This window comes from Petaurus breviceps, unplaced genomic scaffold (genome assembly GCF_028583685.1).
Source record: "Petaurus breviceps papuanus isolate PSGF00001 unplaced genomic scaffold, PetGlider_PUasm1.0 79, whole genome shotgun sequence".
Taxonomy (NCBI): domain Eukaryota; kingdom Metazoa; phylum Chordata; class Mammalia; order Diprotodontia; family Petauridae; genus Petaurus; species Petaurus breviceps.
In genome coordinates, this window is record NW_027186523.1 from 14,142,940 (window position 1) to 14,169,719 (window position 26,780).

At 36.5% G+C, this 26,780-nt stretch overlaps 1 protein-coding gene across 9 annotated transcripts in view; it reads right to left on the reverse strand.

Annotated features, from left to right (window-relative positions):
• The window catches only part of LOC138175833 (USP6 N-terminal-like protein), a 201,909-nt gene that overhangs the window by 45,488 nt on the left and 129,641 nt on the right, over positions 1-26,780 (reverse strand). For 8 of the 9 annotated variants that reach the window (XM_069106384.1, XM_069106381.1, XM_069106382.1 and 5 more), the window contains 2 exons: positions 12,154-12,234; positions 411-518 (listed from right to left, as the gene is read on the reverse strand). In XM_069106384.1, coding sequence (XP_068962485.1) covers positions 411-518; positions 12,154-12,234 — 189 coding nt within the window. Of the gene's footprint in view, positions 1-410; positions 519-12,153; positions 12,235-14,786; positions 14,838-26,780 lie in introns of those variants that run through there. The other variant, XM_069106385.1, reaches the window with a different exon arrangement.

Below are 26,780 nucleotides of genomic sequence, written 5' to 3' on the forward strand. Positions count from 1 at the left end.
CCTCCAATTTCTATGTTGAAAAAGAAAACGGCCAGATAAATAAAAACAAATAATGATAAATAGAGTCTATTAAACTATTTTTCGATATTTCAGAAAAGATTTTTAATATCACAGCTTCACAGTAATTTTATTGACTTTTTTCCCTAAAAATATGCCTCAGTATTGACTTATCATTGTAAGTTACTTGTAATGAAAGAGCTTTGGCTATTGATTCACTGAAATCAGAAAAAAATACTAAAATTTTTGTCTGAAATTCAGGACATACCTATTAAATAGGGCAAAAAAAATCCACATGTAAGCCTATAAATGTTTTAGGGTTTTTTCTTTAGTTTTGGGGGAAGGGTTTTGATATCTGAAATAAATTATTTTTAAACATTTTAATTTAATTAAAACTAATTTAATATACTCACATTGTAAAGGTCTCTTGTTTCTTCTTTCATTTTAGGAATCTCAAGTAATAAAGACCAGACTTCCCCTCTGAGCTGAAGTGGAATTCCTTTGTAAATTCTCCTATGAAACTAATCAAAAGAAAAGGAATTAAATTTTACAACGCATAAAAGTCTAAAATTTTTCCTAAATTCAGAATGCAAAATTTTTATTGGTAATTTACAATATTAACAACCAACTCAGTGACATGTTTTTATAGTTCTTCTTTCTAGCCCCAGAGATGCTTTAACTAGACAGAAAAACCAATCTGTCCCTGTAGGCAGGTTCACAGGGCCACCATTAGTAACTGTAAGACAGAATTATAAACTTTCACAGTTAGAAGGGATACTAGAGGTCATCTAATCCTGTATCTTCTCATTTTATAGATTAAAAAAACTGAGTCTCAGAGAGGTGGTGAATAATCTGAGATCACACAGCATCAGTACAGCATCACACAGTAAATCAGTACAGAGGCTGTCTTTCCTAACTTCTGTTCTATTGTTCTTTCTTTGCCCACTTTTCAAATTTCCCTTCTCTTCTAATTCTTGGCCAGGTAATTCAGGAGAACTTCACTTTTTTTTTCTTCATTCTATTTGTGTACCAAAAAAAGATCTTAATTATAGATAAATATTAAGAAAAGTAAGGACAGCCATGAAATAATGGACAATGAACTGACTTGAAGCTAGGAAGACCTGGGTTGGAATTTTCCCTATGAAACACACTAGGGAGGCAACTGAAGCAAATGACTACACCTCTCAGTCCTCTCAACAACCCTCAAAACTCTTAAGTTACAGAGAAAGCATCAACCAGAATTTGTACCCAAGGAGTTTCCTCAAATAGGAATTCCCTATATCAATGAAAACACATCTATCCTCTCCCTATAATATCAGTACCGAATGTGCTGGAGAAAAAAAGGGTAATTGTTTTAGAAGTAAAATCTGACACACATTATTGTCAACTTCTATGCCTTTTAAATTGACCAGAAATGACTCTTCCTCAACCTCTGCATTCTCCTCATAAAATTTTTTCACAAATTTAAAAGCTTAAAACAATTAAATTAAAAGCAGTTAAATTCAAGTTTTAGTATCTTCAGTAATTGAACTAATGATCTATAGGATTTATCAATTCCAAAAGTATTTGTTAAGCACCTACTATGTGCATGTTAAACAAAAGTTCTTATTTCTGTAAACCATATTCTCACAGTTTTGTAAGGCTACAAGTCATAAAATACTACATAATCTGAAAAGACTTAATGTTGTGGGCTACCTAGAGGGCAACGGCCATTTATGGTGAGTGTAAATTGTCTATAATGACATAAATAACATGAATCTAAAGGAATAGGTGCAAAGGCAGCAGATGTGGGAATAATACAAAAAAAGATAGATAAAAGAATAAAGGGGCAAGGGACATGAGAAGAAGGCAATGTAGAGTTGAACTCATTTACCAAAGTGTCAATAGGAAGAAGAAGGGAGGAGGGTGTACTCAGTGAAAGGGTGATGGTGTGGGAAGTTAAGACAAAGAACAGGGTTAGGAATATGACTGGACCCTCTTGCCCCTTTCTCACAACTCTGTAAGCATCACTGCAGAAACTGAAGTACGTGGCACAGGACGACAAACAAGCATTTTGGAGTCTCTGTTTTGTTAAGCTGCCATGGACAAAGTGCAAGTGGTCAGTCTTCTGGTGGTGAGCCTTTATGTGCTTAACGTGGGTGGTACTTAGAAAACAGACTGAGTGTATTGCTAGGGTCTGCCATACTCAAAACCTGGAAGAACCTGCCAGAATTTCAGCTCTACTAAGCACTTAGTTCCATGGCAACATTGCAATAAGATGTTCTAAATGGATGATGAGTTGAACAACCATTACCAAGGCACTTCTTAGCCCTCGACAGCACCTGGTTATACCAAGCATTAACAACATGATTACAAAATGACACTAAAGAAAACAAGGCTGCACTACTTCATGAAGCTAAGTTAACAGTATCCTGAGGATCTTAAAAAGTTTTAATTTACATGCAATTTTTTCAAGACATACTGTGTACAAGTGACCTATGTTCAATGTAATCTGCTCTGTTCCCCTGCCCCTTTTTTTCAACTGACCAGGGCTCAGTCACAAACTTTCAACCTTTCTTTCCTTTTAAACCCTTCTTTACAAAGCTCCCTTCAAGGTTAGCTTTTGTTTTGCTTGTAACTAATCCTTCCCCAAACCTATATTCCTTCTCCCCTCTTTTAAATGCATGTTTAAAATACATTTAACTAAAATTTATGTGTGTATTTTACTCCATTTTGACCCTATCAGATGAAAATGAGGTTGCCTGTTCCTGCCATCCCATTCTCTGTTTGCAGTTTTCTGCTAGTGCACCCTAAATATGTGACATGTGCCCTCACCCCTCTCCCTCCTTTTTCCCCTAGTGTATTCTTTTTTCCTTCCCTTCCCTTTCTGCTTTTAAGTTCATCAAAGTAAAACAAAAGCATTTCCAGGTCTTGTATCTTATTTAATTCCTCCCATGACTGTGATGTCAACAGAGTTGAGGGGACACTTGCTATCATCACTTTTATTAGGATGCAAACATTTAATTCATGTTCTAGTTAGTCTCTTGTGACTGTTTGCTTTCATCATTTTTTTCTTGATTTCTCTTGATTCTCAAATTTGTATTTCAAAATCCTACTCTGCTTTGGCCTTTTCATCAAGAATGCTTCAAATTCTTCTATTCCTTTAAAAGTTCATTTTCCCATTTTGCTGCATAAATTATTCTTAGTTATTAGCTTCCATCTTTTGTCTTTTAGAATATCAATATTCCAAAGTGCTCCTCTTCCTTACAGTGGAAGCTGCCAAACTGTGTGATTCTGAATGTGGTTCCTTGATGCTTGAACTCTTCTGTTTCTGGATGCTTTGCAACTTCAGAAACTCTGAATTTTGGCTATTGCACTCCTGAGTAGTTATCATGTTGAGGTATCTTTCAGGAGTTGACCAATAGACTCTCATTCCACCTTTCCCTTGGTTTCAAATATGTCTTGATTAATTTTCTTGAAATACAGTATTCAGGTTTGGGGAGCAGAAGCGTTTTCATGGTTTTCAAGTAATCCAATGATACTTAGATTGTTTTTTCCTTGACCTTTATTAAAATATGAATTATTTTATATTTTCTTCTATTTTCAGTCATTTGATTTTCTTTTCATATTTATTTTTTTATCATGGAGCTCTTTATCTTCTGTTGTTTCATTTGAATTTTCAGGTAGTCTGTTACTTGACTAAGGTTTTGTGCCTCTTGTACTATGTTGTTAATATGCTTTTCAAGTCTTTCCTTTAGTGGTCTCCTTTCTTTTCCTACTCTTACCTCAGGAAATCTCATTTCATTTACAACATAATTTTTAAAGTCTCCCTTCATTTCTTCCAGAATTTCTAGTTGACCTTGTAATCAAACCATGTTTTTCTTAAGGATTTGCTTGGAGATGTTGTGGAATTATTTTCTTGTTCTTGTATTTTGGGTTTCCTCTGGCTCCACCATAGCCCTTTATTATTGGTCTTTTTTTTATTCACTCATTTTTCCATCATTGCTTCTCAAATTGGGACTCTGTGTTAGGGTCAGGATCTGTGTAATTCTAGAAGGAATGTCAAGGTCTTTTTTGGCCTGAGCTATAGCCTCTTGGGTCCTATTGCTATTTTCTTGGGGGTACTGAGTTCCGGATCCTTCAAGGACCTCAGGGATAGCTCTGGCCAAGGTCAGACATTCATTCTGTTCTCACTCCTTGCCTTTAAGCCCATTATGCTCTTTACCCTGGTATGGAGGTCCTTCTGTAGTCCATGATAGATCTGTAACCTAACTCTAGGATCAATGTGATAGCATTGTCAGTTGGCTTTTTCCTGTTCCTTCCTAAATACTGTCCTACTTAACTGTGCTATATCCCTACTCACTTCTTGTGTAGTACACACAAGGTCTGACTAGGTCAATTCTCTAGTGCCCACATACCTCAGTCTGTCTTCCTATATCAATCTCAACTAGAAAAAATAACTCACTTCAATTTTTTTTTCTTAGATTTTCTGATCATGACATCATATAGTCACATCTCTAAGTCTTTGTTAGAGTAGTTATGGGAGAGCAGTGGGCTATACTGCTTCTGTTATCTTTACTGGTTTCTCAAGACTTTAGTCCCCTTGACTTTGTTGAAATATTTGACAATTTATTGAATGAATATTAAAACTAGTTTAAAAACACTGCTGAGTAGTGAAAACACAAGGGAAATTACGATTTCCACAGAACCTTTCATTCGATGCTACACAAACAGCAACTTACATTTTTATGTATTTTAATATGTATAATGTGCTTTCCTTAAAATAATCCTGTTAGGTAATAAAACTGTTGTTCTCATTTCAGAGATGGGGAAATGAGGTTTAGAGGAATAAAATAACGTCTACAAAATTATCCAAATGATAATTATCTGAACCAGAACTCAAACTTGCATTTTCTGACTGTAAGATTAGTATTTTTATACCACCAAACAAATATCACTACAGATATGCTTTTGCTCATCATGAGGTTACACATATGTCACTTTCAAACAACCCAAATGGAAACTATTATTAAAATTTGTACTCTAAAAATTAAAATCTTTACTCCTACATTTATATTTAAGACATCAAGAATTTCACTATATTATTATTGTGTGAGTAAAGAGTTGGTGAGAAAAAATATATCTCTTTTGGAGAAGAGAAATATATAGTAACTTCTTTTTCTTAAATCACTTTTTAAAACTTAAGTTTATAGGATAAATTAGAGGAGGTAATTCTCTTAGAAAGTGCATCATATTTTACACTAAATAATATGTACACCACCTAAAGCTACTGTCATTATAGAGAATACTGCTTTAAAATTATATATCAAAGAAGACAGTTCCATTAAAATCTTTCTTAATGGAGAATGCATTAGTCTGAGTTGCTATTAGGTTAGGCTAATGGAGTCCATCTTTACAGCTTACATAGATACTTTCATAAATATATATAGAGTAAAGAAGAATAGTTACATAATCCTATGAACATTACAAGAGATAGTTTATGAATTTGCAAGTGTAGATGCTAAGCATGGACATTTGTCCTGTCCTTTTCTGGTCCTGATACAATCTTTTTAATGAGCTGAAATGCAAATTACTTAATAAACTTCATATGAATATAAGAGACAACATAATTTTCAACAATTAGAGGTCCAACATCTATGTTTTGAGTTAGATTCAATTCTGAACTAGATTATCCTTAGCCATAACTGTGCCATTTAATGAACATCACAGAAACTCATTAATAATGACATATTAGCTTTAAAGAGATGGTCATTATAGGCAAGTCTTGGATAAGATAGATGAGATCAAAAACCTCCAAAATTATAAAACAAGCTAAAAAGGACTAACTACTCTGCAGCATAACTTCATATAATATGGAAAAACATATAGAATTCTAGGAAATCGCAGACAAAATTAAAGGGCAGTAATAAAAAAGTAAGTCTTGTAGAATACATAAACCCTTTGCATTAACCACAAATCTAAGAGAGGACTATAAATGGCCAACAAGTTCTGTAAATGGCAAATGAACCTAGAAAACAGAAGAATATTCATATTTTAAAGATTTTTTTAAAAGTCTCACACACTGCAGCAGAGCTGCACACTTGCACATTGAAACTTAGCTAGCCATCATCATCTGAACTGCCTTCTAACAAAAAGATAAACAAAACATGGCTAATGTTACAAAAGAAATGGAAAATGTTAGCTATCTTTTGGACCTTCATTTCTATTGTCACATTTAATGATTAATTGAAATCTAACTAAATCAAAGCTATAATCACATGAATTGTCTAAATTCCCAATATATTTTTGAAAAACTAACAATTTTCCTTTTGGGGAGTTGTAAATTAAGAGGAAGAAAGGAATAAGCATTCACAGAAGGCCTACTATGTGTGACAATGTGCTATGTGCTTTTTACAAATATTATCTCATTTGATCCTCACAACTCTGCAAGGTAGGTGCCACTCTCATTGCCATGTCACAGGGTCATACAGCAAAGTGTCAGAAGCCATATTTGAACTTGAGTCTTCCTAACTCCAGGCTCTATCCACTGCACCACCAGATGCCTTTAAGGATAACACTTTAACTTAAAAATTAGTCATGAAACTGTCAGAGCTGTGATTTTATCAATTTGGAGACTTTCCAGTTACATCTATTGCAGCAAACATAGTTCGTCCTTTAGGACTCCTGCCAGTGTTATGCTATAAAGCATCCACAGGATGTCCAAATTTGCTAGAGGCTTTCCTCTAGGATCTCTTGACATTTCATAGGCTCAAAAGATCAAAGATTTAGAGTTGGGGGCGGGGGGGGAATCTCAGAGGCCATCTCTTTCCACTGTTCTATACTGCCTCAATTAGAGTGCAAATACTAGTGGAGCATGCAGAGAAGTTCACTGGTTATAACTCTTGCTACACGAGTACTTCAAATCTTTTCTCACACATATAACTCTCCAATGACATCCTTTGCATTGCTTTTTCTGTAGAATTCCTAACTGGCAATATTTGATTGTTTATCCACAACTCTATGTACCTCTTCAGTTATCTACTCAATGTCATAATATCAGTTTAAGAAAACTGATGGGTCTTTGTTTCAAAAAGAAGTTTGGGTACATTGAAAGCTCTGCACAATTTCCCAAAGGCAGCCCAACCTTCTTTCTTCCCAGAGTTCAATTCTGAGCCCAGTTCATCACCCATATATAATATTTTTTCCAAAATATATGTACTGATGACCAGATGTATGGTTTGTCCATTGAAATGCACAAATAGGACAATAAACATTTTTCATCTACCTGGTTTTTCCTATGTGGACAATTAGGTCAAACTCTTTTGAGTAATTATGGATCTCATTTAGGAGGTACTGCAATGTTTCAGGATTTGATATGCTCATCATATTTTATTATTCAAATAGTATTTGATAATAACACTATGTACATGGAATCCATCTTTCAATCAAACATTACATTGGACATCTGCCACTTCAGGTCCTTATCACCTCTTTCCTAAATTACTGCCTACTAACTGGTTTCCTTGCCTCAAGTCTCTCACCATTCTAGTCTATTCTACCTATCACTACCAAAGTAATTTTCCTTAAGTACTGATCTAACTGTGTGATTAGTCTCTTCAATCAACTCTAGTGACTTCCTATTGTCTCTAGGATAAAATATAAAGCCCACCACAACTCTGCCCCAAGCTACCTTGGCAGTTTCACTGGACATTATTTACTCCTTATCCTTCACTTTGTTGAGGTCCAGCCTTTTCTCAGTTCCTCATTCATGACATTCCATCTCCTTTCTTTGCGCTTTTCAATTGTCATGTCTGAAACATTCTCTCCTTATCTTTACCTCATAGAATCCCTTTCTTCCTTTAAGAAAACATTTTCTGTATGAATGCTCTCCTGATTCTCTCAACTGTTAGCGCTCTCCGTCCCAAACAACTGTATGTATGTGTGTATGTGATACATACAACTTACATTTATTCAGTATGTATTTTATATGTACTTATCTCCTGCTTCACAGTATAGTGTGAACTGGGATTGTTTTCTTTTTTGGGGGGTGGATGGTATCCTTGTGACTGGCACACAGTAGGCACTCAAATACTTGATTGGTGATAATGGTTAACACCTGTGGAAAGGATGTTTTCAGGACGGCTAGATGGCACAGTGAATAGAGCACTGGCCCTGAAGTCAGCAGGACCCGAGTTCAAATAAAGCTTCAGACACTTAACACACACACACACACACACACACACACACACACACACACACACACAAAAACCTAGCCATGTGACCTTGGGCAAGTCACTTAACCTCAACTGTCCTCCAAAAAAAAAAAGAATGCTTTCCCCAGTTTTATACCTTTAAAAATCAGGTGTATTTTTATTACTAGTGAAATACAAATGAACTGGACTCCACCATGCCACCAGAAACCTTATTATCAGTAAATTCATCAACCTAAGTCTTGGTATTCACACCTCACCAGTATTCTCAAAGTCCAACAACCCTCTGATAAGAGGGCTAGAGGGCAGAACAACAGGCTCCTCCCACAGCCTACATTTAAAGAGGGTTAAAAGGCCAGGAATTTCTTTGCTACCTGCCCCTCTCCTCTGGATGGGACTCTATCATACCATGCTAATTCTGAAGTACTTCCCCTCTCCACTCTTTTCAGTTTACTTTTTCCTATTGTCTTCTCCCATTAGACTGTAAGCTCCTGGAGGGTAATGACTGTCTTTTTCTTATTTGTATCCCTAGAATTTATTTAGCACAATACCTGGTACATAGTAGGCATTTAATAAATGTTTACTAACTGACAAATAACAGGTATCTCTGATTAAGGTATGACAAAGGAAGGCAAATGATATTCTATAACAGAAAACATATAAAAGGCATATAATTGACTGAAAAGCATAAGAGAAAAAATGTGCTTATTATGTGCTAACTGTAAAAAAGCATCTGATTACTTACAGCAAAATACTGCCTTAAAAGGATCTTTTCCACCAAGATATTTCCTATACATATATTAATATGATATAAAATTTCTTTTTTTTATTTTTTGCTTTTTGGAGGGGGGAAGGCAATTGGGGTTAAGTGACTTGCCCAAGGTCACACAGCTAGCTTTTGTGTGTGTGTGTGTGTGTGTGTACCAAGTGTCTGAGGCCGGATCCGAACCCAGGTCCTCCTGATTCCAGGACTGGTGCTCTACTCACTGCACTACCTAGCCTCCCCCATGATATAAAATTTCTTGAAAGAGAACACCAGGAAACACTTCAGTGACCCTTTGTTTAGCCATAACAGATATATAGCCATTTTGTTGATACTTTAAAACACAATTACTAGAGGATAGTGAAGTATTGTGGTAGAGTGGATAGTAAGCTGGTCTTGAAGCCAGGAAGACCTGGGTTCAAGTTCCATCACTGATACATAGTGCTTCAGCAACCCTAAGCAAGTCACTTAAACTCTCAGTGCTCTATGCAAATCTCTAAGACTAAAAATTGAGAAGATGGTTCCATTCAACACTGGCAGAAGGAGTTTCTTCTCCTCAGAATTGCCCTAATTATATATACCAGTGAATAAATACACCAATATACTAATAAAGTTATAGGTGCAATCCCTAACCATAACCATAACCCTAACATCTGAGTAATATTCTCTGCTATAGAACTTAGTTTCACAACATGAAGCACTGTTTATGTAATACTGCTTTTTTTTTAACTCCGTAATCATCTGTAATCTTTAAATCTGTAATTCATAATCACTTATGAAAATGATACCATTCACTAAAAGTTCAATGTGAGTTTTTTGGGCTATCTTTTCCAGAAGTGGAAGTTGTTTATATAGCATAGTGCCTGTGACATATAAAGCAATATAATATTTGATGATGAATGGCTTATTGATGGAAATGTACTATCCAAGTCATTCCTTTATGTCCTATACTTATAAGTAGCTTGGGGGTTGGGAGGTGCTAAAAAGGAACAGGGATGAAGTCTGTGGACATAAAATAAAGTCAATTGACTGACACAAGAACTTAATTAATGACCTTGATCTTATTTGCAAAATGGTCAGTTTAACTGAATAACCCAGATCCAGTTATTAATGAGACTTGTTCTCTCCCCCAAATATTCAGGTTGCCAAAAATGTTCATTACCTCTTGAAATTATAATTGCCCATCCAAATTTCTCACAGGTGCTCTATTTTCTAATCTCCTTCATCAGAACTGCAGTAATGTCTTTGAGATTTTTGTTTTTTGCTCTTTTCCAACCTATGCTTGCTTTCATATCACATCAGGGAAGAATATAGATTATCCAGTTCTCTCCTTCTGAAAGAATCCTGTCTTTTCAAAAGAAAACACTACAGAATGGGCATGGGAAGGGTCCCACAAATTACTACCTATTATATACTTCCTGTGAAATATGTCCAAATAAATAATACATATTTTAAAAACCACAAAACACAAAGGTGCCATATATTTTTGTTTTTCTAAGTGGTTTTCCCCCCCCCCTAGATTCCAGATAGTAGACTCCACACTTTCTACATTTGGCTACTTTGGAATTTCTGAATCCTTCAAAAGACATAATTTCTATCAGTGTAAAAAGAAAGTGAAAAAGAATGACCTCTTCCCAAGTCTTCTCATCCTGTGATTATTCTTCATGTTTTCCCACAAATACTCCATGAAGGATCTATTCAAGTCATGCCTTCTAGGTGATCTTCAAATCCCTAGAGTATTGTCGGCATACTCAAAACACTAAATAAATCAATACCCTTCATTCTGTTTGCTTCCTAATCATTCTGCAAGTTGTAACAATAATTATAATAGCTTACTCATGTAGCACTTTATATTTTACAAAATGATTGCCCTCACAACCATCAATATTACCTAAGAGGTAATATTTCCCTCCAGTTTATAAAGAGAAGGTATATAAATTATTCATAATGATAAAAAGACATTTACAATATTAATAAGGTATTTCAGATGAACTAAAGGGACAATAACTGATACATAGTTACAGTACACAGAGCCTTACAGTTTACAATATGCTTTATACATCACTTCATTTTAAGCTCACAATGATGCTGCAAGGTAGGAAATACAGGTATTATTATCCCCATATTATGGATAAGGAAACAGAAGCTCTGGGAGGACAAGTGATTATGAGAGTTGCACAGTCAGTAGGTCTCAAAGGAAGAATTTAAATCCACATCTTCCTGATTCAATTTCTAGAATTCTGTCCATGATACAACTTTAACCTTCAATAATAGGGTAAGAAAGGACTGAAATTAATATGAAACCATTCAATGGTTCTATAAAAAGGATGTTAAATGTTACTATTTAATATAATCATGCCTTCAAATCACCATGAAAACTAATGAATATTATTAGGTAAGTTTTTTGGTTCATATATATTCAGCACAGGAGTAAGGAATAACTTTGTGTCAGTTTTATCACCACCCTTCTTCATAGGTTTACACAAGTTATCTTTAAGGTTATTTAAGATGCTGTAACTCCATGATCTCAGAGGACTGCTTGTATGATAGAGGGAATCTGCTGTCAGAGGAAGGGATTTCAATCCCAGCTCTACTGCTTTCTCCCTCTGTGATCTTTGGACAAATCACTTAACCCCTCTGAGCCTCAGTATTCCTTGCCACTAGTAAGACAGTTTCCCTGAAAGGATACTTTTACAAATGGCCTCAGAGAACAGGATGAGGCCCATTATTTTTGGATGTCACCAATTTGAGAATTTTGGGATGTCATCAATTTGGAATTTGTTTTGCTTGACTATGCATATGTTACAATGGTTTTGTATTTCTTTTCTTGATTGAGGGAGAATGTGGAAGGTAATTTTATTTCAATGCTAAGAAGGATGGGCTCTCTCTCCCTTCCCACACACGCCTCATATGCATACATATATAAAACAAATATAAATCAATAAATGGATATCCTGGTTTACAAATCAGTCTCCAACAAAACTGCCAATCATAAATCAGTTCACCAGGGCCTGATCATCACATGAAGAACAGATAAAACTTAGTTTCCAGAACTGAAAAGTTGGGGAATAGATTCTAGGCAATAGAGAAGCAGCTCGTATACCCAAATACAACCTATGACAATAAAATCAGTAACTATTTTGTTTGACTGAAAGCAATATTAACTGCATTTATGGGTAAATGTATTAAAGTTATTTAAATTACCTTTTCTGTATTCTTGTATTTTTCCCAACTTTTCAGCATTTTCAGCCATTTTGTACTTCTTTCAATTTCCAAGTGCTTTTGCTGAAATGAAATTAAAATGTCTTGTGATTGTTTCTCAAGGTTCCTTTGTTTACAAACTACATCTGTTAATAAAGGAAATGCTACTAAAATGGTAGCCAATTTATTTTACATTCACCAGCAAATATTTAGTCTAAATAATTTTAAATAAATTTTATTGATAATTTTTATTTTGTTTTTGTTCAATTATTTTTTTTTAGCTATATCCAACTCTAGGTGACCCCATCTAGGATTTTCTTGGCAAAGATACTAGAGTGATTTGCCTTTTCCTTCTCCAGCTCATTCTACAGATGAAGAACTGAGGCAAACAAGGTTAAATGACTTGTCCAGGGTCACAAAGCTAGTAAGTGTCTAAGGCCAGATTTGAACTGAGGAAGATAAGTCTTTCTGATTCCAGGTCTGCCAATCTATCCACTGAGGGAGTCAAGGAGAGAGTTCTGTCTTTTAACTTTTGTTTTAGTAATGTTTAAATTTCTCCTTATATCTCCCATCCTCCCCACAAAGACTGTCCTACACTTCATATAAAAAAAGGTTCTATTTTTAAGGAAAAAGAGAAAGAAATTGGCAAAATCAAATAATACATAGAAAAAGTCTGAAAATGTATGCAATGTCCCTCATCCATGGACTTGCTTACTCTCCTAAGGAGGAAAAATGTCTTCTCATATCTCTCCTTTGGGTCTGTGTCTGTTATTTTAAATTCTTTCAATTGTTTTGTGGTTGTTTTTTCAGTTAAATTGTTGCAGTCACTCTAGATGTTGTTTTCTTGGCTCTGCTTATTTCACTCTACATCAGTTCATTTAATTCTTTCCATGTTTCTCTGTATTCATCAAATTCAGTTTCTAACCATATAGCATGATTCAATTCCATCCACATACCACAATTTGTTTAGTTATTTACCAATGGATGGGCATCAACTTTGTTTCTAGGTTTTTTTTTTTTTGCTATCACAAAATATGGATACTGCTACAAATATTTTACAGTAGATAGAGACTTTTTTCTTATGAATGACCTCTCTGGGGTAGGTCTAATAATGCATCTCTGTGTCAAAGAGTATGGGCATTTTAGCCATTTTACTTGAACAATATTGCTTTCCAAAACAGCTGGACTGATCCATAGCTCCACCAACAATGCCTTGGTCTAACCTTCTTTCCATAACCCCTCCCCATTGATTATTCTCAGCTTTTGTCATGTTTGTTGGATATGAGGTAAAACCTCAAGGTTATTTGGATTTGAATTTCTCTCATTATTAGTGATTGGGAACATTCTTTCAAATGGCTGTTACTTCTTATGAGAACTCTCTGTCCATATCCTTTGTTTACTTCTCAATTAGGAAATGGATCTGATCCTCTTCTAATTTTTTTAAAGTATTATCTTTAATATTTAGATTACACATCCATTTTGAATCTATGTAATGTGGCATAAGATGATGATATAGGCCTAATTTCTATCAAGACTACTGCCTAGTTTTCCCAGCAGTTTTTAAAACAGGGAGTTCTTTCCTACGTAATTTATCTTTATCTAACAATGAGCCATTGAGATCCATCATTTCTGATTGCCTTTTGTCTATTCTGTTGCACTGATCTATTTCTCTACTCTTTAAACTAATACCAAATAGTTCTCATGAATGCCATTTTGTAAAACAGTTTGAGGTCTAGAACAATTACTCCACCTTTATCCCTACCTTTTGTATTTTCATTATTTCTCTTTATATTCTGGATCTTTTCTTTCTCCAAATGAATTGTTAATATTGTATCAAGTAGTGATTAAAATAGCACTACAGTTATAAATTAGTTTCAGTAGTATTATATTGGCCTGGCCCATCCAAGAACATTGAATATTCTTCCAGCTACAGACATTGTTCTTTTTTTTTTTTTAAAGGAATACTTTATAACTGAATCTATACAAATAATTTGTGTGCACAATATTTGTAGAGTAAATATAAAGTACTTTTTTATAGATAGTGGTGTGACCTTGGTTTTTGTTTTTGGAGGGCAACTAGGGTTAAGTGATTTGCCCAACGTCACACAGCTAGTTTTTGTGTTAAGTGTCTGAGGCTGGATCTAAAGTCAGGTCCTCTCGACTGCATGGCCGGTGCTCTATTCACTGCGCCACATAGCCACCCCATATCCGTGTGACCTTGGGCAAGTCACTTAATCCCAATTGCCCTATCTTCCCCCTCCAAAAAGCAAAAACAACCAACCCCCCTCCCCCCCAAAAAAAACCTTCCCCTAACAACTGCTTTCGCTGTATCCCATAAGTTTTGGTATTTTGTCTCATTATTGTCATTCTCTTAAATGATTATTGATTGTTCCCATGATTTGTTGTTTGGCCCACTCATTCTTTAGGATAAGATCATTTAGTTTCCAATTCATTTTTAGTCTATATTTTCATGGCTCTTTTGAGGTTCATTCAATTCATATATACTACCCAATAAAAATTCTGGTAGCTGTTACCTACTATAATCCAGGATACTCTGCCCCACTCCCCTTTCTTTTTTCAATGATTTGAGGGTCTCTCTCTTCCTCAAATCCTACCCCACTGACTCTGAAACTCACAGCTCCAGCACCCTGGGTCCCTTGGGCTCCTCCCATCTTCTGACTGGAGCAGATGGAGGATGGACATTGGAAAGGTCCTTCCCCATCCTCCAGCATTTGAGGACACCTTGAGAATTCATCTCATCATTTCATACCCAGCTACTCTTCTAGATTTCATAATCTCCAGGAACTCATCACTCTGCAAGATAAAATAAACTCTGAGACTTAAGCCTCTTCAGATCATTTCCCACCTAAGTATGGGAGCTGGTAGCTCACCTCTTTCAGCTTCTTTTTATGTGTTGTCTTCCCTGTTAGACTGTGAGCTCCTTAAGGGCAATGACTGTCTCATTACTCTTTGTATACCTAGCAGTTAGCACAGGGCTTGGCACATAGTAGATGCTTAATAAATGTTTATTGACTGACTGAGAAAGGGCGCTTTAACAGACATACATACTGATACTTCCCTCAAACACTAAACTCACGGTTCATCAGCTTAGTCATTTCTCATAAACTACCCCTCCACCCTACTACATCTAACACAGAGAGACAGTCATACCATTAATTTTGCCATAAAAATGGCTTGGCTTCCATATTCATGAACTCCAGAATTCCTTTATCTAATGACACACAATCAGTTGTCATTCTACTTCTTCCTCTACCTTACAACCCCAAATCCTGTTATTCAATTCCATTCAATAAACATTTATTAAATGTCTTCTATGTGCCAGGCACTGTGCTAAGTGCTGGGATATAAAAAATGGCATGATAGTCCCTGCCCTCAAGGAACTTACAATCTAATGGAGGAGATTACATGCAAACAAATATATACACAGCAAAATATACATAAATATAAATAGATGTAAAATAAATAGGAAATTATTAACAGAGGGAAGGCACCAGAATTAGAGAGGCTGGGGAAGGTTTCCTGTAGGAGGTGGGATTGTAGCTGGGACTTAGGAATCCAGGGAGGTCAGTAGTCAGAATGGAGGAAGGAAAGGAATATAGGCATGAGGAATAGCCAGAGAGAATACCAAGAACTCAGAGATGAACTGCCTTGTTTGTGGAATAGCCAGGAGGCCAGAGTCACTGGATCTAATTTGTTGGGCAGTAAAGTATAAGAAAACTAGAAAGGTAGGAGGGGGCTAGGTTATGAAGGGTTTTGAATGCCAAACAAGATTTTGTATTTGTTTCTAGAGGCAATAGTAAGCCACTGGAATTTACTGAGTAGGGAGAAGAGGTGACATGATCAGATTTGAGTTATAGAAAAAATATTTTAGTGGATGAATGGAGAATGAATTGGAGTGGGGGAGAGACTTGAAGCAGGCAGATCCACTAGCAGGCTACTGCAGTAATCAAGGTGTGAGGTGATAAGGGTCTGCATTAGAGGGGTGACAATGTCAGAGGAGAGAAGGGGGCATATCTGGAAGATGTTGCAAAGGTGAAATCGGCACCTTTATTGATAGATATTTTAGATAGCCTGGGACAGAACTGATGGGCAAGCAGTACCTCCAATTCGGAGGTCACAATGAAGATGAAGAGCAAAGTTATGTAAAGGAAGACAGAAGGAAAAATGAATTTGTTCCCCCTCCCTCAATACCTTTAGCTGAGAACACTACCTCTTATTTTATTTTTTAAAAAAAGATCACTGGGGAGGCTAGGTGGTGTAGTGAGTAAAGTGCAGGCCCTGGAGTCAGGAGGATCCAAGTTCGGTTCCAGCCTCAGACACTTAACACCCACACACAAAAAAACTAGCCGTGTAACTTTGCACAAGTTACTTAATCCCAATTGCCCTCCAAAAAGCAAAAAATAAAAAAGATCATTTACTGAGAAATCCCTTTTCTTCTCCCCTCCTCACCTCATATTACCCAGATGCCTTCTGCTATTTCCTTCTTCACCCCTGTCTCTCATGATGAGGTTGTTCCTCTCTTTGCTAAGACAACTCTCTAGAGGAGAAGCTAGCTGGCACAGTGGGTAAAGCAGTGGGCCTAGAGTCAAGAAGACCTTTTCACAAATTTGCCCTCACACTTATTGTGTGACCCTGGGCAAAACTGTCTGCCTCAGTTGCCACATATGTAAAATGAGGATAACAATAGTACCGTCCTCACAGGATTGTTGTGAACAAAAAGATAATATTTTTAAAGTGCAACAATGGCTGGCATATAGTAAGTGCTTAATAAATATTCATTCCCTACCTTTCCTCCTCTATAAGCACGGATAGTCTCATTCTTTCCCATCTTCTCTAGCAGCTTGCCCCCTCTACCATCCCCACTCTCTCTCAGTCACCTTCGGTCTCTGCTGGTTGTTTCCCCACTACCTACAAACATGCCTATTTCTCTTTCGTCTCAAAAACCCTCATTTGATCCATCCATCCTGTTAGTTATTATTCCAACTCTCCTTCCTTTTGTGGCTAAAGTCCTTGAGGTCACCTACATTTGACATCTCTACTTCCTTTCCTTTCACTTGGTAGTCAAGATGGCAAGCAGTACCATAAACTCACCACAAAATTCCTCTAAACAGATAAAGAAAATGTACCATACCTAATCTTGATGAGGTAAACCAGAAAAAGTCATAGTGAGTCATTTTCTTTTAGCACATGGAGACAAACAAGGAGATTTTTGGACAGGGTCCAAGCCAGGAGTACACAAAAAGTGAGAATTTTAGCAACCAGGGAGAGACTATGCACCAGGGCAAAAGGAGGTCCCAGAACCATACCAAGGTATCCATACTGGGGTAGTAGGACAGGAATAGATGTGAACTTGCAACTTTGTTGCCCACTACCCATTCTGGGTCACAGGTACAAAGTGATCTAAGAAGGGCACCTGAACAGAGAGGGGTTGTGTTCCCAGGAAGAGAATCCTCAGTAATGTACTGAGAAAGGAGGATAGCAAGAAATAAGCAAGCAACAGCAACTTGGCTCAAATTCCAAGTCAGAACACGGTTTAGTTTCCAACATCTAGTCCTGTTTACAGAGGAATAACTAGGGTAGCAGTCCCTCTTTCAGCTTGTTGACAAGGGCTAAGTGTAGCAGCAATGTACTCTTGCTCAGACTCTGGTAAGGGAGCAAGCAGAGCCCAGGCTAGGAGAGGCAGAAATCAGACTCTGTCATGGATCAGACCATTGCAGGTCCCCAACTTGTCCTTGAGATTTTGGAATAACTCAAAACTCCAAGAAAGCAGCAGCAAGATCAGTCCAGAGCTTCCCTCCAGAAGTGCTACAGAATCCAGCTTGAACATCAAGTCCAAAGTCAGGAAGTAGGCTGGAAGAATGAGCAAACACAAAAAGTATTCCACCATAAAGAGCTATTATGGTGGCAGGGAAGTTCAGGATATAAACGCAGGAGAAAAGAATAACTCCAAAATATCTAAAAGCAAAGCATCAGAGAAAAACATAGCCTGGGCAAAAACTCATCCAGAATGCCTGGAAGAGATGAAACAAAGGATAAAAAACAAACATTCTCTCATCTTCAACTGTCTATTGAACATCTTGAACCGAAGGTCCAGTAGATATGTTAAACTCAACATCTTCAAAACTGAACTCATTCACTTTCCCCTCAAACCCTCCCCTCTTCCTAACTTTCCTATTGCTACTGAAGGTACCACCATCCTCCCAGTCACCCAGGCTCACAACTCCTCACTCTCTCATCTCCCATTATCTAATCTGCTACCAAGACCTATCAATAATACATGCAACATTTCTTGCATACACTACCTTCTCTTCTCTAACACTGCCACCATCCTGAATCAGGCACTCTTCACTTGACACTTGAAGATTATGGCATTGGTCAGCTGGTTGGTCTCTCTGTCTCAGGTCTCTCCCCTTCTAGTTCATCTTTCACTTATTTGGCTATCAAAGTGATTTTCCTAAAGCACAGGACTTACTGTGAGGTAGGGTCTTACCCTCTCCCCCAGTTCAATAACTCCAGTGGCTCCCCATCAAATACACAATTCTCTGTTTGGCCTTCAAATCCCTTCATAACCTGCCTGCCCTCCACCTTCCAGTCTTTGTTCACCTTACATTACACACAAAAACACAGACACACACAAACATAGAGACATAGAGATACGCAAAGACACACAAATGCAGTGACACTGGTCACCGTGCTGTTCCTCACACAGAACACTCCATCTTCCAGCTCTGGTCATTTTTACTGGCTGTCCCTCATACTTGGAACCTCCTCCCTTCTTATCTTTGCCCTTCTGGCTTCCTGTAAGTCCCAGCTAAATTCCCACCTTTGACAGGGAGACTTTATGTTGATTTCTCTTAATTGTAGTGCTCTCCCTCTGTTGATTACTTCAAGTTTATCCCATATGTAGCTTGATGGTGCACAGGTGTTTACATGTTGTCTCCCCCATAGAGAGAGCTCCTTTAGAGCAGATGCAGAAAAAGTCTTCTCTTTCTTTGTATCTCCAGTGCTGAGCACAGAGCCTGGCACAAGGCACTAAATAAATGTGTGCTGACTGTCTGACTTCACTAGCTTATCCTAGAGACAAGAAGGAGGCACTGAAAGTTCTTGCAAAGAAGAATGACACAGTCAGACATATCCTTTAGGAATATAAACTTTGTAGTTGTGGTATAAATGGATTAGAAAGGGGAGAAACTCAAATCAAGAATTATTTTAAAAGTACTGAAATAATCCAACCATTTAATCAATAGGCACCTGTTACAGGCATTGTAGATTCAAAGGCAAAACTGAAATAATCCATAACCTCAAGGAGTCTATGTTCTATGTCAGTAAATAACATACAAACATTTGCTTAATTACATATAATACACAATGCATGTAGATTCAAGGGTGTATATACATGTATACATGTACATGCACACACATATATATCACCAGTGGTAATAATGAGGGCTGAACTAATGTGTAAACTAAGTGAAACAAAGAGGCCATGTATGAGAGATGTGGGAAAAGCCTAAAGCAGACCTGATGGCCACCTAAAGTGGCTATCAATTGTATATGGAGGATATAAGGAGAGTGAAGCAACAGAGATGACTAAAAAGTTGTGAACACAAGAGACTAGAATGATCATGATGCTCCCAATAGGAAGAGGGAAGGAGGAAAAAGTGTTGGTCTGGGGGAGAAGTTAAACATTTGTTTCATGCTTACTATGTGCCAGGTACTATATCTAAACAAGTACAAGGAATAAAACAATCCCATCTCACATGAAGCCTACATTCTAAGGATGGAGACAAGTATGTTTATAAATACATCCTTCTGAAACAGGAAATTAATAAATGCAAAACATGTATAGAGTAGTGAAATACTTTGTACAAACATGTACAAAGTAGTGAAATACAGGCAGCTAGGTGGTACAACAGATAAAGTAGCAGGCCTGGAGCCAAGAACAACTGAGTTCAACTTTGGCCCCAGACACTTGCTAGCTGTGTGACCCTGGGCAAGTCACTTAGCCCTGTTTGCCTTAAATGGGGTCACGAAGAGTCCAACACTACTGAAATGACTGAACAAAAACAGTGAATTACAAGGCAATTTGGGAGGAAGGGTATCTGCAGGAAAGAGGATGAGGAAAAGCTCGTGTAGAATATAATGCCTGAATTGTATTTTAAAGGAAGAGAGGGATTCTATGATATAGAGTTAGGGAAAGAGAATTCCAGGGATGGGAAAATCAGTGAAAAAAAAACAGATAAGGGAGATGGGAGTGATCATGAGTAAAGAATTTAGAGGTCAATTTGGCTAGATCACAGAGTGTGGAACAGGGAGTGATATTCAATGAAATTGTAAAGATAGTCAAGGCCAGGTGAGGTAAGGCTTTATACTTTATCTGAGCAACAGCAGGATTTTACCACTTGGAGTGGTGAAAGACTTGAGGCAAACAAACCAATTAAGAAGTTGTTGTAATACTAGGTGAGAGGTGATGAAAGTCCTGGACTAAGGTAGTAATTAACTATGTGAGTGTAGAGAAGAAGTCATATGCAAGAAAGAGATGTTGTAAGGATTAAAATAGCATGATTTGACAACTGAATGGATATGTGGGGTGATGGAGAGTGAGGAGATGTAGATAATGTAAAGGTTACATCTGGGGAACTGGGATGGTAGTGACTTTGACAGAAATAAGGAAGTTTGGAAAGGATGAAGTTTTAGGGGGAAAGGTGAGTTTAATCTTGGACATACTAAATTTGAAATGTCTGTAGGATGTCTATTAGGTAACTGGTGATGCAGAACTGAAATTTAAGTGAAAAACAAGGGCTGAATATATATTTATCTTGGAGTCATCTACACAGTGATGACAGTTAAACCCATGGGAGCTCAGGAGTCAACCACCAAAGAGCATCTAGAAGGAAAAGAAAAAGAGGACTAGATCAGAACCTTGTTGAACTTCTAACCAGTTAGAGGGCATGATATAGATCATGAGCCAATGAAAGAAACTGAAAAGCAGTCAGACAGGGAGGAGAACCAAAAGAGTAGTGCCTCAAAATTCTAAAGATGAGAGAATATCCAGAAAACCAAAGTAGTGGAACAGTATCAAAGTAACAGATGGACTGAGATGGCTGAGAACAGACAATCAGATCTGGCAATTAAGAAATCATTGGTAACTTATGGGAAAACAGTTTTAATTGAAGGATGAGGTCAAAATACATATTGCAAAGGGCTGAAGACCAATTAAGAGCAGAGGAAGTGGAGGCTCTAGTATAGGAAGCTTTTTCATGGAACTTGATAGAGAAAGAGAGGAGAGATATAGGATAATAGCCTCATGAGATAGTAATGTTTAGTGAAGGTTTTTTTTTAAAGATGAGAGAGATTTAGGCATGTTTCAAGGCAGCAGAGAAGTAATCAGTAGGTAGGGAGAGACAGTATATGGACGGGAGAGAAGGAGTGGGAGGAAAAGTAAGAGAGGGGAATGTAATCTGCTGGGGAAGATGGCAGGGAATGGGATCAGATGTGTAGTTAGAAGGGCTGATCACAGCAAGGAGAAAAACAAATTTTGTCAGAGACTTGGGGAAAAGAGAAAAGAGTAGCAGATGATACCAAGGAGTTTTGAGATGAAAGGATTGGGGAGAAAGGGAGAAGGCTCCGACCAAATGGCCTCAAGATTCTCAACAATGTTAAGTTCCTCAGCTGGAAAGGTGTAGTAAACTTGAGGAGGAAAGAGGTATAGAAGAGCTTCTACTGGGCATGAGATAAGGGAATCAATTAGGAAGTAATAAATGAACTGTCTTGCTACTAGGAGGGTACAGTTGAGGTTAGAGAACATGAATTCGCAATCTCTCCATTAAGGATAGTTGTGAGACTTTTTCCAGATGTGTTCAACAACTTGTGAGTAAGAGCAGAAGAGGTAGATAGTATGCATAATCTAGGGTTGAATTTTAGCAAAAGATGAGCAGCGACAGGATGAGAGGGCAAGAGATTCAAAAGGAGAGGTCAGTGTAGTGTTGAAATGGCTAACTATTGAGTTAACATTAGCAATAAAGGAAAATGAAGTCAGAATCAGAGAATGAGAAAGTACTAAAAAGTGGAACCACTGAAAGTCTCCCTGAGAGCAAGAAATAGGTTTAGGAGGAATGAGACATGGGGACAGATGAAATGATAGGTGATTATGGTCAAACAGGAGAATGTCAGAATCTGTAATTGGGGAAGTGGCATAGTTGTGTATGATGAGAAGAGATAGTGTAAGACCATCCCTATTTGTGTCTGAAAGAAAGGGAAAGTGGATTGGGGAAAGTTTGAGAAGCCACAGGAATAACAGTGCATGGAAGATAGATTTTTGAAGCACAGTCTCCATACAGTGTTATAGGAAAGTAGGGGGAGGTGAGATCTGGGTCTAGTCTCAGACCTGGCTTTCAGTGCAGTTGCTACTGCTCTTTAAGGCATGTTGGGTTAGAGTTTTTATTATTATTATATTATCAAGTCATTATCATATCATTGAGTCATTACTCTATTATTGTTTTAAAATAATGTTTCTCCTTCATGTCTAAGATGGCCTACTCTCAAATCTGTCATTTTTAAAATTCTTTTTTAAAAAACTGGATATCTAAGTTCAAGCCTTCACCAAGATTATAACAGCTGTTGATCATTAAGATGTAAATTGGATGAAATTGCAAAGAGCTTGCACAAATTTAAACCTCACCAGTAGAGGTCAGTAGAATACAAAGTTCAAGGAAGAAAAATAGGTCTTAAGAGAATCATCACTATGTTCCTTGATCATCTAAAATTAACTTGACTTTTGACTCTCAAGAGTTTAGTTATAAGATGAAGTTTTCTTTTTTAAAAAGAACAAATTGCATATATTATTCCAAAAACTATTTAAATGTTTCTATATAAAATTTTGAATTAAAACTGTCCTTGAAAATACACATTTCATTAAAACCACAATATTAAACAAAATGTTTTGGTTCATCTTTAATTTCATCACTGTGGATGTTAACTTCCAATACACTTTTAAACGCTTCTACTATATTCTCTACAAATTCCGAACATGTTTTCCCACTCAATAAAGTATTTATTAAGCAACCACTAAGGACAGAGAATTTTAGGTAAGATGAAATCTTTGCCCTCATGGAACTCCTAAAAATTTCTCAAAAGAAGCTCTAACCAAAGATCTGAAGGTCTTCTTCTTGTGCTTCTGTTTTTTAAAGATAACAATGTACTATCCCAACTATCTATCAGCTATCTCTCATTACTGACATATGATAAAACCACTTCTTCCTTTTCTAGTGATATTTGTATGACTTTGATAATCTTTTAAGGAACTTCTCAAATGCAATGCATCACTAATAACATGCTGTAGCCTCCTTTCATCCACCACATATCTATCATTCCACTGTCCTTTGTCATTTCATAGTCAAAAAACATACGCAGAGAACATTGTTAAAAAGTTGGATTTTTGTAGCAGCTTAGGATCACTGAAAACACTGTGCAATTTTCAGATTAATTCTGCTCGATTCTGCTCTGTACTCAATTCTTGATCTGGCCCCCTGTCTATCTTACAATTCCTGTACTACTGCCCATGTAGTTTCATTTCATACTTTTGGCAATATGGGTTGTCCATTCACTTGCTTTTTCCAGTGTGGATGGTCGGCTATGCTCACAAGGAGCATTTGTCTAGACTGTCAGAAAGAGCACCTGGGGAGCCTGGAAATTAAAGGGAATCCAGGATTTGGTTGGAATTTATGTAGAACATTTCCCATTTACTGGCAAACATCCTAAGTTAGCAAATTTCTCTATTTTGTACTTGATTTGACAGCAATACTAAGCTGATTGTTTGACAAAATTATATGTATTTTATTATGCATGGGGCAATGCATTACCATTAAGGCTGCTAATTATTATCCCAAGTCAAATATTTTCTTAAAAACAATGAATAAACACAGCAGTGTTTTATTTTACATATCTTTTATTCAGCTGTGTGACTGTAAAGATGTTCTGCTATAGAAAATCATGTGAAAACTTACAGGTTCCTTTTCATGTTTACAAAAATACAAGCACAGAACACCTTTAAAAGCTTTTATAAACTTGGATATATTGGTGAGTTCATTAATGTCTTTTCGAATGACCCCTCCCCTTTTTTCTTTTGAAGGGGTAGGGAGGAGTGAACTCAGTAAAAGCATCATTCACAATCTTTTCCATTATCTCTGAAATAACTTGACGATCAGTCCTAAAGAGTCTCTGAAGTTGAATAATCTCCAGTGCAGATTTCTTCTATTCATATCCATAACTAACCACTTTTCTTAACATGATCTTCAGTGCCACCAGCACTTCCTCAAATAGTAGTACATCTGAACAGAGATGATAGGCCCAAATGTGATGGTTCCACTATTATTGTTGATAACAAAAGAGCTAAAATTAGAAAAATGCTGGGAGATTTGTTCTATTTTGTGTCTATCTTCAACCTCTTAATTCCATCTACAAAAGTTGTAGGTAAGTTCTAGCTTACCAAGTCTCATTTCAAGATCTTTGCAAGCTAATTACAAAACTCTTTGGTCAACTACTTTTCACTACTATATGAGGTTGTACTACTACAACTAGCTATGTGACACAGAGAACAGAGTGCCAAGGCATGGAGTCAGGAAGGTTCATATCCTCAAATCTGGCCTCAAACACTAGCTGTTTGACTCTAGGCAAGTAATTTAATCTGGTTGGCCTCAGCTTCCTCATCTATAAAATGATCTGGAGAAGGAAATGGCAAAGCATTCCAAGAAAACCCCAAACAGGTTCATGAAGAGTTGGACATGACTGAAACAATGAAAACAACTACTACTCATTTGCTTGCACCCTCCTTTAGAGCACTTTACAATGATGTTCACTGCTGTATCTCGACTTGGCAAAGAGATTAAGGATTTTTTGGCTGAGGCAGTTTCTTCTCTCCTTCCACCTTCTCACTGTGATGACTGTATTTTATTAAACTTCTATAATAAATGGTGACAGTAAGAATCAATTTATTTACATTTGTCCATTTCCCATTTTTAAAAAAATCAACAGCTTGTTTATGGGTTCAACTAGAGCTCCCAGATGGCCTGTAGTGTACTCTCATCCTAATCACTCTTTAAATATAATGTTTATTTGCATGTGTATGTTTGCTCCAACTAAACATTGATTTTAATTACTCATAAGATTACAAAATGGTTCCTAGATCTATAACTAATCTTTTCCTGTTGACTAAAATATAGTCAATTTCATTGGTTTTTTAAATATCATTCTGGCTGAACAACTGTGGTATATGAATGTAATGGAATATTATTGTGGTATAAGAAATGGCCAGTGGGCTGATTTCAGAAAAAATTGGAAAGACATGAACTGATAGAAACTGAAGGGAGCAAAACGCAAACTACCTTATACAGTAACAGCAACATTGTACAATGATCAATTAAAACTTAGCTCTTCTAAGCAATAAAAAGAACTAAGACAATTCTAAAAGACTCATGATGGAAAATTCAATCCATATCCAGAGAAAGAACTGAATGCAGATTGAAGCATGCTATTTTAAGTTTATTTTTTGTGGGTTTTTTCCTTTTGATCTGTTTCTTCTTTCATAACATGACTAACATGGAAATGTTTTACATTATTGCATACATACAAACTATCTCAAATTGCTTACTGACTTGGGGAGAGGGAGAAAATTTGGGGCTCAGATTTTTATTTTAAAAATGAATGTCAAAAATTGTCTTTACATGTAATTGGAAAAAGTAAAATAATATTTTTTTAAAATGTCAATTCAGTTTCATCATATCCAGAACTTTTTAACATTCTTTTTTTTTTTTAAATAATTTGGGGGGGAAGCCACAGTAATTGGGGTTAAGTGACTTATCCAAGGTCACACAGCTAATAAGTGTGTCAAGTGTCTGAGACCAAATTTGAACTCAGGTCCTCCTAACTCCAGAGTCTGTACTCTATTCACTTTACCACCTAGCTACTCCCCCCTTAATATTCTTCTTGAAAAAAGTATGCATGATGTATAAATCTGCTTCTGGTAGTAGTATACAAGCCACTTTTGTTTAGTTCTTGATCTTGAACTATATAATATTTTATTTTTATTTTTGTCATTTGGTTTTTATACTAGCTTAATTTCAGAACATATTCCTCACTCTTTCCCTTCCCATAAAGCCACCTCTCTAGCAAATAATTTTTAAAAAATAATTTAGTAAAACTAACACAGAAATGGAATCCAATAGTACAATCAATGTTCAGGTATACATTTTTTGGGGGGTAATTTTTTAAATTTTAAACTTAAATACAAAATGAAAAGAGGAAAAAAAAACAGCTGCCAAGTACATAGCAGACTATAAGAGAGGATTCAATATAAAATAATAAATTCCTATTTCAAGAAAATCTAAATAAATACTACACATTGTTTTTAAAGGCAAGAATGATATTTAAAACTTTCCAGCTTTTTCTTGCTTCCTTGTTGGTTTTCTTTTGTTCTCTACTGTGCACTTTTTTACTTTTATTTTTCTTCCCTCCCCCACCACTTTAAAGAAGGTAACAATTAAGCATGTGTGTATATGGGTGTGTACACACATACCTATCAACATACACATATACATGCACTCACACACACA